General features: G+C 36.2%; 2 protein-coding genes and 2 long non-coding RNA genes across 5 annotated transcripts; 2 read left to right on the plus strand and 2 right to left on the minus strand.

The window, feature by feature from the left end:
• Positions 1-419: 419 nt before the first annotated feature.
• On the minus strand, positions 420-2,409 carry LOC106124133 (uncharacterized). Of its 2 annotated transcripts, XR_001228185.1 has the most exons (6): positions 2,225-2,409; positions 1,869-2,030; positions 1,642-1,694; positions 1,190-1,276; positions 845-988; positions 420-599 (listed from the first exon to the last, which is right to left on the minus strand). It is a non-coding gene; the product is annotated as an uncharacterized LOC106124133 (long non-coding RNA). The 2 variants fall into 2 exon arrangements; XR_001228184.1 differs by lacking the exon at positions 1,190-1,276 and having other exon boundaries at positions 2,225-2,408.
• A 1,063-nt stretch (positions 2,410-3,472) lies between these two features.
• On the minus strand, positions 3,473-5,297 carry LOC106124149 (uncharacterized). The gene is made up of 4 exons (XM_013320617.1): positions 5,181-5,297; positions 5,052-5,106; positions 3,717-4,113; positions 3,473-3,625 (listed from the first exon to the last, which is right to left on the minus strand). Coding segments are annotated over exons 1-4 (546 nt in total). The 5' UTR covers positions 5,183-5,297; the 3' UTR covers positions 3,473-3,533.
• A 1,544-nt stretch (positions 5,298-6,841) lies between these two features.
• LOC106124218 (uncharacterized) lies at positions 6,842-7,284 on the plus strand. Its single transcript, XR_001228194.1, has 2 exons — positions 6,842-6,986; positions 7,085-7,284. It is a non-coding gene; the product is annotated as an uncharacterized LOC106124218 (long non-coding RNA).
• A 1,526-nt stretch (positions 7,285-8,810) lies between these two features.
• Positions 8,811-10,218, plus strand: LOC106124188 (uncharacterized). Its single transcript, XM_013320657.1, has 3 exons — positions 8,811-9,159; positions 9,350-9,451; positions 9,641-10,218. Exons 1-3 carry the CDS (start codon positions 8,965-8,967, stop codon positions 9,782-9,784), a joined length of 441 nt encoding a protein of 146 aa, XP_013176111.1. The 5' UTR covers positions 8,811-8,964; the 3' UTR covers positions 9,785-10,218.
• Positions 10,219-10,491: the final 273 nt, after the last annotated feature.

The raw sequence follows: 10,491 nt of genomic DNA on the forward strand, positions 1-10,491 counted from the left end.
TTCTATAAATAACAGATTTATCGGTTTTTACAGAGCTTCAAATATACCGTGAAATAATACCAGCTATCTTGAAATATGAGGAAACTTGTCTATTTTTGATTTTGAAACAATTTGTTTTGAGTACGATTTGATTCTAGGATAAACCATGATACCTTGCTAATATTATGCCAGTAAAGTATGGCAGGAGTAACCTGGATGCGGGTAGCACAGGATTGATCTTTGTAATAGGAATACGCCCAGCAGTGGGCGTCATATGTAACGCAAGCCTATCATGGAATGTTTTGGTTGACTAGCGCCAGTTAGTACATTATGCCAGTTGTATGCCAGCGCTGATTTTAAGCGGTACTGTACTGGACACCACATATTGTGAACCAGCACGTCTGCATAGGTTAATGATAGTTTAATAATTAAAGACAACATAAGATTAAAATATTTATTGATTACAGGCCACAAAAACATCATATAAAACTGCACAAGTGAATTTTCACAGATCACAAACGGACAATTATTACTAGCTGCTCAGTGATGGCCCACTTCAATGACAGCCTTGTCGAAGGCTGCCACCGGCCGCGGCGGTTGCCCTACTGCTAGTACTGCATCTGTTGACAATAATTAAATGTTCAAATAATTGCATTTGATTAAAATTCACCGTAATTATACAGCTGTAGAAGACTGGGGTAACAGTATCTTCTGTCTCAACTTCTTTCCCATCGCGTTTCATTTCTTTGCTTATTCCTCTTGTACCGAATGCAATGTTTACAAAGCTTTCGTGTACGCTTATATTTACACCGGCTTTGCTCTATGCTTGAACTACAGGGAAATATAGTATCTAAATTAGAATAACTTGATCCGCAGAAGCGCGATAGCCGCGGCGGTTCACTGAATATGTGCTACTTGACTGTAAACTGTCACGAGGGAGCCAGCCGATCCACAGCAAGGGGGTGCGCAAGGCCGGCAACAGCCTCCGTGGCAACCGCCACACCCGCCCCTGAAATTATAAATATTTAAGTTGTATAAAAAAAAATTCGGACGGCCTCAGTCGGTTTCTTCGTCTTGCAAAAAATAATTATAAAGAAATTGTATCATTAGCTGTTGTACTTGGGGAAAAAAACGAACAAGCTCTATTCAACAATCCCATAAAAATTATTATTTAGCCAACCCGCCTAATAAAATCAGTAGATTCACTTACTGTATTGCAGACATAATTGTTTGTAATTGGCCGATAACGTTCATCCGATCGCACATTTTTGTTTGATTTTGTTTTTTAATTTAATTACTGAAAATTTATTGAGAATGAACTTGTAAATTTATTTCTTCGAAAAAATGAATTTTGATGATCGATGATTGTGAATTGTTGAAATAAGTGTCAAACGTTTTTTTCTTTAAAATTTGACAGCTACGTTATGTCAAATGACATAGAAAGGAGTTTGATATCAAGACTGTTTATAGTGAGAAGATGAGAATTTACAAATGAGGTATAGTTCAGTTTAAATATTTTGGTGGCCCAAGGTCATCGGCGCATTGCGTAGTGCTCTAAATTCGCCACGCATTTCCACGCATTCCGCTACGAAGGTAAAAGTTAAGAGCCGCCAAAATATCTAAATACTATTTTAGTAGAATATATACAGCAATAGTACTTACTATATTTGTGCCTATACATATGTCGGTGAACATGCAGGATAATGCGGCTTAACCTGAAAATAAAAAGAATGATCAACCCTCAATATGAATCTGATGATTAAGGTCCAAGAAATGACATGCATAAGAAAGGATCCAAACAAATATGCTCGAATGAAAAACAATAAACAATACTACCAAGACAAGTAACTGAAAGGCAATCTAATTTACTATAGGATATAGGTACATACCGGTCGATCGTAATTTATGAGTTGGTATCGCACTTTTTTGTCTTGATTATTGAGCACCATTCCCGGCCAACTGGTGGGTCTGTAGTCAAAGGTGCTATCGTGCACAATCAGTGGACGTCGCAATGTAACTGGATCCATGCCACATGGTAGACAAGGAGGGCCCTTCAAATGAGAGATATGTTTAGGTAAGATTTTTATCGCAAACTTAATGCTAGTAGGAAGAACGGTCAAAGAGTTCCAAAATTCATTCGATAAGTATTGCAAACGATAGAGGTTTTTGGTGATTAAATATTAAAGGATTGTTACTGTAGTAAGTACGACTATACTTATTAGATTAGATAAAGAATATTTGTTACCTTAACTGGAATACAAGGTATGTATTGTGGTGGTTCTTTATACCTTGGCAAATCTAATACCGGACTACACATGGTGAAATATGAAACTTTGTAATTTTGAAGAAAGGATTATTTTTAGATTTTCAATTAATTTTCGTATTTTTACAATTTTCTCATTTGAAATCTGCCAAACTAATGATTTGACTTTTTATTTTACGCTCATATTTATGCAGTCCGTGTACAGAAATATAAGATAATTGTATTCCATTTTTAAAGTTACGACAGTGTTATTGAATTTTACTTGTTGTGAGGGTTCTCTACAACACAGTATAAAGGTTTACGTTAGCATGTCAATGTTTAGTTTGCTCAGCCGGCAAAGGTGAGGGATCCGGGATCCACTTGTGAAAGCCCTTGGTGTGTGGTTCATGACTGGTCAACAAGATGACATTAAGGTTTTCGTAAACTTTCTGTACTTACCTATTCAGTAATACCAGAGTTGCTAGCCCACTGACTCTGTATTTTTAAATAGATCAGTCGGCTAGCCTCTTGCGCGGCCGCTTTCTTATCGGTTCGTTAAAACTCGACGTTGCCGACTCTCGAGCGGCAAAGGCTTCAAAATCATTCTTGTTCCAGCGCTCAAAATGCAACACTGTGCTATAAAAACGCGTCGCTTTTTAAAAGCGCTGCCGCATGAACAGATACGTGGAAATGGATTGGTTTTATTTGAATTGTTTTTTTAACGTGGAATGTGGATGCGGGATCTCTGTTTAATGGTTTTTTTTTATAACAGAAGGGGAGAAACGAGCAGGGGGAACACCGAGCGTTGCTGGCGCGTCGTTACTTTTTCCATTCAGTTTTAACGTCGGTATCTTCAAAAGTATGGTGAATAGGCATTTACTAGGGTAGCACGTACCATCCTATGACCCCATCTCCACTTTCAGGAGGTATCGTGGTCAAGCGCTAGTTTATAACTACGATATATCAGTAGCTATGTTCTCTTCCAGGCTACATCTATGCAAAATTTCAGAGATTCATGCAGTCGTCCTGCTGATACTTTCTTACATTCATCCATGCATCCATCCACATTTAAAATATTTGTAAGATAAACACATCTTCTGCAAATTCTTGTCCTAATTCCACATTACGAACAAGCTCAACTTGGCCATTTAGGCTTGCTGGGACATGACAGCTATTGAACAGGATCGAAGCATGTGACATTGAAGTTGATTCGAACATTGGGTAATTTAAATATAATGAAAATAAAATAACTTTTTTAAACACAAATCTTTTATTTTTCATTTTTTCTTAATATTTTAGGACATGATATAAATTAACAAAGTTTCATCACCACAATAGGCGGCCCCGACGTTGGGTCGTTGCCGCCTGCTACTCCACTTTTACCGTGAGCGTCTTTAGCACAACCTGTTGGGAAAATACAAATTTAAAAAGTTTTGTGCCGAAGGATTTAGAAGGATCAAAACATTAAAAAAAAATTAGTAATGCTGATACGTACGACAACAACTCTTAGCGCCGCCGCTAGATTCCATTGGCGCGATGCTTTTAAGTTCACAAACAATAAATCTCTTGCCCGTTGGGGCAGCCCCGTCCTCCGCCTTGCCAGAGACGGCCGCCACGTGCTTGGCGAGCGGCGCGGGGTCAGCCAGGCCGCGTGCGCGGGCTAGCTGGCTGGGCGCGCACAGCGGGTCCGGTAGCACCAGGCACGCCGGCTCGCCGCCGCACCCCGTACGCCGGCAGTCGTGCTGCAGCCCATTGCGCTTGATGCAGTGGCAACTGTAGTACATAATGCCTCCTCTCAATTCTCGACTTTTTATTCTCTTTAATTGGTTTTCTTTCTCAGTTTTTTCCTCGCCGCCCTCCTCGATCTCCGCAACGTTATTGGGCTTCTTTTTCTGAAAATAAAAGCGTGCATATATAGTAGGACGTGTAAGCGAGACCGCCGCGTGCGCCGTGTTGTAAAGCGTCATTACCCGTTATCGGCCGGTAGCGGGCGAGCGACTACCATTGAGACAGGAGGTCGAAGTCGCTGAAGCGCGTTACGTAGGTCTTGCCGGGCGGGGGGCGGCGCACGCAGGGCGGGCAGCAGGGTGGACAGGGCCGCGGGCAGCACGGACCGTCGCGGCACAAATAGCGGATGGAGCCCTGCTGGAAGTACTGCTGGTCCTGCAGCCCATTGCGTTTGAACGCAGATCGCGGCAGGCACTGCAGCTGCGTATACATTATGGCTTTAGTAAGGCGCCCATAGGTGCAACGTGACAATTTGACGAATAGTTTGCAACTATTCGGTTTCAAATGTCGCAGTCGTTTTAAAGTAAAAGCGTTTAAAAGTATTTTTACAATAAAATTTGTTTTGATGTACTTCCGCTCCAACGTTAAAAGACAACCGCAATAAAATTATCAAAATTAGTCAGGTTGATTCCGCAAAATTCAAAATTACAATAAGCAGACAATCGCTAGACGCTCAATATACGGGATGTTAACGAATATGAATTATAAAAAAGCAGGCAACACGTATAACAATTGCAACGTCCTTAATATCCCTGTTGGGACATGGAATTGGCAAATTCATTATGTTCTTGTGAAGGAACATATGTAGTTACAAAAACAAATAATTTATCTTTAGGAGATACACCATAACACGGTGCTTAAAGCAGTAGTTATCTACTTATACGCAAAAACGGCCAAAAAAGCGCTACCATGCCATTAACAATAAACAAGTACGAAAATTCTGCCAAAGTGAACACCTCAATTCTAAAAATGTTACTATTCAAGTTTTATACATTTTAATAGCATTTTTCTTTTGCGCAAGAAAATATGAAAATTTACTTACTGGTGGACCACAGTCCTCGTATTTGTAGCATACCATAGGGCCACAAGGAGAACACCTGAAACAAAATATACATTGCTTATTATAGCTTACGTACTCGTTTTCTATAATTTTAACACTGAAATTACTTACATTTTCCACCTTTATTGTGCTTAGCGATTAAAACGACGAGTCTTTTTTTGTATTTTAGTAAAAAAGATTTTTATATTTTACTTTAAAATTTTGAAAATATTTGTTACACTTTAAATTTTTATTTTATAAAAAATACATGTGTTCAAGTTGAAGAAATAATTTCTAGTGGCAAGAAATGTTCTTTTGTTTGTTCTATTCTTTTTTCTTTTTCTCGTTCTTTCATGCCTGTATCTTCAAAAATTAAAAACAATTTAAAGTGCCAGTAATTATAAGCAATAGGACAGAACTACACAACGCGTTTTATTTTACAATTTTTTATCGACGAATATATATGTAAAAAAAATTTGAGCTTCTAAGTTATATTTTTCGATAAAAATAAAACCTGAAAATTTATGTGCACAAGATTTGATTTTTAATGAGGTCTCATTTTGCAAATACTGCTCAGGGCTTCGGCGTGTGGATTAGCCATATGTTTGGCACAGGCCATGGTGGCGGGTCCGCAAATTGGTGTTGGTAGAATCTGACAATAGGGAGAGGTCTGACATCCGCTACGACGACAATCGTATTGTAGTCCATTTCTTCGTAAACAAAAACAATCCGTGTATAATATTCCTCCCCTCAACTCTCGACTTTGGCAACTTTTCAATGGTTTGCATGACGGCATGGTTGCTTTTTTATTCTGTAACAAAATCTTATTTAAGTAAATCATCATCATTATTATAATATAATAAATACAAGAAAAAATTATTACTTACATGAACACTAGAATTTTGTAAGGTTTTTTGTAGAAACTAGAAATTTACATCTATGTTTTCATTTCAATAATATATAATAAGTCATTTTAATTATCAAAAAAATCCAGATGGTTCATAAGGTTCTATTTATAAAATCAAAGAACCCTTTAGATTTTTACCCAATTTTATGACATTAATAAAACAAATATACTGGTTTAAAAAAAACTTTAGAAATTTACTTTGTCACATTGCATCACAAGTCGGACTTATTTAGTATAAAAAGTTACGATACAGCGGCTATGGCTAGTTTTTATTAGCTGTATAAAATTCATTTGTATGTCTAACACCATGTCTAGATTTTTGTGTTGCTTCTTATAATACACTAGCCGTTGCCCGCGACTCCGTCTGCGCGGGATTATAAAATAGATAGTAGCCGATTCTCAGACATACAGAATATGCTCACAAAATTTCATGAGAATCGGTCAAGCCGTTTCGGAGGAGTATGGCAACGAAAATTGTGACACGAGAATTTTATATATAAGATGATTGCCAATCCAAAATGTTATAAATGCAAATATTTGGATTATGGATGGATGGATATTTGTCATCAGGTCACTCTAAAACGACTAAACGGATCTCTATAAATCTTGGCACAAAAATAGATTACTGTCTGGAATATCACATAGATTAAGTTGTATACTTTGTTTCCCGCGCGAACGAAGTCGCGGGCAAAACTAGCTTATAATCTTAAATGTCTATGTCTAGTGTGAACTAGACTTAATATTAGCGTTTTTTACCCGCGTGTGTTTAAATGCTTTAATTATAAAATTCTGGCAGGTACCACTATTCTGAAAAGAGTAAATTTCTTTCGAATTAAGAATACTTCTAATGTTCACCAATGGTATATAAAGGGAATATTTTGTCAGAGTCATCAGTGCACAATCAAATCCTCTGCGGTAAACGTATATATAAAAAGACAAAAAAATCATTTTCATCAGCAGTTATCCGTCTTCATAGACGTTTATACTAGTTTATTATCTGGTTTATTTATACCCTTTGCTACTTTCAAAATGTAAGTTGAATTCTGTTTTATTTGTTGCCAAACGTGTGCCTTCGTATAACGAGGTTTCTTCCTATTCTGTGTCTTCTAATAAATGTCTTTGTCGTCAGGTGTTGCGGACCTTGCGGTGGATGCTGCGGCGGCTGTTGCTGCGGGCCATGCTGCCCCTGTATCACCATCTACACTTGCTGTACGAAGATCTGCTAACCTGCCGCGGCGAGGGAACGTCGCAAGGCGCTCCACGTCCGCTCGGCTTCGTTATGTACTCAATATACAGTGCCGTTACGTGAAATAAATGTATTAAGAGTAACATTTCTTTTATTATTCACTAAACCTCCAGATATCTGGAGCATCATAATCATCAGCTCACTATACGTCCCCACCGAGGGGCTCGAAGCCAAGCTCTAAGCTCTGGAGTATACTCCCACACAACACAATCACATGAGCAAAGACTGTTGGCGCTTACAGGCCAGGCCACAAACCTCATAAGGACTCGCTCATTTTTTGATACTAACGCACACAAAGCCACTTGATAGTCAAGGGAACGAACGTGGTCTGTAATATAGATAAATAACTATATTTAAATATATTTATATATTTCACATGAGTCTTAAATAAAATATTAAAAGAAGACTTTAACGTCCTACAATTCGGGATACTAAAGGCCTGGGTGAACAGTCCAGTAAGTTAGCGATTTCCACACGTTACATGAAATGCAGTTACTGATACATAAGCTAGCCGTCGTCCGCGCAGAGCTAAAACTTAATTAGTGACCCATGTTCTTCCGGACTACGTTCAACATCTATGCCGAATTACAGCGGTGTGGTTCAGCCGTTCTGGAATATACCTTAACATCCATAATAACTCATTTATAATAAATAAAATGGTATAGGATGGTTGCTTGGGAATTACAGATCTCGCCTGTTTAAGCATTTGACAGTTAACTTTATGTCTGTAGTTCCTATCGTGTGTTTTGTGCTCTTGACTTTCGCCATTTTAACGCTGTAAGTTGCGGCGGTGAGGATTTGAAGTAATATAATACTATAAATTTACTATAGTGTGTACGATTAGTTTGACCATTCACTAGATATGGGTTAAGTAAAATCGAATCAGAATTTTTTTGATTTTCGGTGATTCTCATAACTTAACATCGAAAATATCATGATTATTGATTTTGTTTGTCGTATTGACAAACAAAAAAGAAATTCATTTAATTTTGTTTAATAATCGTATAAATTCACAGCCAAATGTAATAAATTGTATATTTGGTGTGAAAAAAAACTAATATTTTACAGTAGAATTACTACCCAATAAGCTATCTACAAAGACTTAAAATATGGATAAATTAGTCATAATAACTAAGTGTTCTGTTAATATTTATGTTTGAATAAACAAAATATATTACCACAAACTGTAATAAATTCAAAAACTTATAAAATACCTAAATTAGTATAGTGCCATTTGCCCGATTAATTTTATTACAAGATCGATACTCGATAGTTCACAATTATTCGTTGTGCGCGACGGTCCGACACTATGACAACTGTCTATTAAGTACATTAAACGTCATACAAAATTAATTTGATACTTCATAGGCGTAAGTTATCAATCTTAAATTCCCATGATTTGCATATTGTTATCGATAATGACAACACATCCAACTTTATTAAACATCCTTATTTCTATAATTACATATAGTCTTAAATCTATAATATAAAAAAATAATAAATGAATAATAATAATAATTTAACAATAATCTTAAATAGAAGCTATATAAAGACATCAGTGAGTCACAGAATGGTATTTGACACTTCCGAAAATTAAAACATAATAGACATCTGACATTAATGTCAAAATTATAATGACGTGAATAAAAAACATGAAAAGTTTTAACATCTAAAAAATCCAATTCATATAACCAAACCAAACAAAACACAGACCAAAGGAAACATGAGGCTTCTCATGTAACGAGAAAATTATATTTATTAAAATGTCGCTCCTCAAATTAAATAGGTTTGTACAACAATTGGGAAGGAACACCGCCAAAATGTTATATAGCAGCTCATCTAAAACAAGTGATACTGATTCAGATGAAAACAATACAACTAAAGAAAACGACAAAGACCTTGAGTATGGTGGTTCATCCCGTGATATCTTAACCTGTGCGCTTAACACGTTTTACAGTGTGAGTCTTTTCTCTTCTTCTTGAAGTACCTGTCCGATCATCGGAAGACGACGGTCTTGTCTAGATATTGCCTTATGTCCCTTGCAACAAGAAATATTTTGGTGTCACGAAATAGAGAAATATAAAAGTGGTGACAGGCAAAGTAGCTTACTGCTTATTTATGGTAATAATTATTTATCTATTATTTTAGAGTCGGAAATACGGTCATGATTTACCATCCAACAACGTGTCGTTGAATTTCGACCCACTATACGGCATACCTACTGGCGTCTTCAGGGAGACTTGCGGAGAGGTATAAAAATACAAAAAACATTGAACCATAATAAAAACTATTTTTTTGAGTTTTGACGCTCATAATCATTTTTTAATTTCAGTATGAATAAATATAGAATATCCCCACTATCACAATAAAACTACAATACAATCAATCCCAAACAGGAGAGTGTCAATTTTCTTTTGTCTAATTTGTTGATATTTGCAGACACTAGGCGCCGGTACTGGCTTCGGAGGCTCGTGTTACCAGAACCCTGAATACTTTTCATATCATCACATGTCTTACTACGATTTTCACACAGCTTTAAGGGCATATCGGAAAGTTAGTCCTCAAACAGGACGAAAAAAATAACTGTATATAATATAATTTACTGAACGTAACATACTATTAATTATATCACCAGAAAATCATGAAATTATAATATATTTAGTTTTAATAAAAGCATATAACACCGATCATCGGAGCCCTAGTTATTATTATTGTCCGATTGATGAACCATCTGTACTATTTCGTGTATGATCATTTTTGTTGTCAGAATGAGGACTTTGGAAAAATTCGAGGTATTTGATTGAAACATAAAGTAAATAAGTAATAGAAAATGTAATGAAGGTAATGACCAATACGACCTAGTTGGCGAATTCGAAGTACTTAATGAAACGAATATTTCATTGCTAGCGCCTGAAATGAATTATCAGCAAATAACTATTTAAGAATTATTTGCAGTTTTAAGAAATAAAATTTAGGAAGGAAGGAATGAACTTATAAAAAGAATGTAGAAAAAATATAAAATAAATAAACGGACATCAATTATTACATTACAATGTATATTAAATATTAAAAAGAAAATTAGATATTTTTTATTTTTACTTCGTAATGATCATCATCATCATTTCATCAAATCATTTTTTAACCTACTTCAAAAAGGAAGAGGTTGTTCGTTGTCAGTTCGTCTGTATGTTTTTTTTCTGAAACAATCTCTCTAAAAATGTAAACTCTTCTCAAAATCAAATGAATTACGGCTATAATTGAATTTTGGGACACGCTGTATATCTAATAAC

Source organism: Papilio xuthus, unplaced genomic scaffold (assembly GCF_000836235.2).
Source record: "Papilio xuthus unplaced genomic scaffold, Pxut_1.1 DF825946.1, whole genome shotgun sequence".
In the NCBI taxonomy this organism is placed as follows: domain Eukaryota; kingdom Metazoa; phylum Arthropoda; class Insecta; order Lepidoptera; family Papilionidae; genus Papilio; species Papilio xuthus.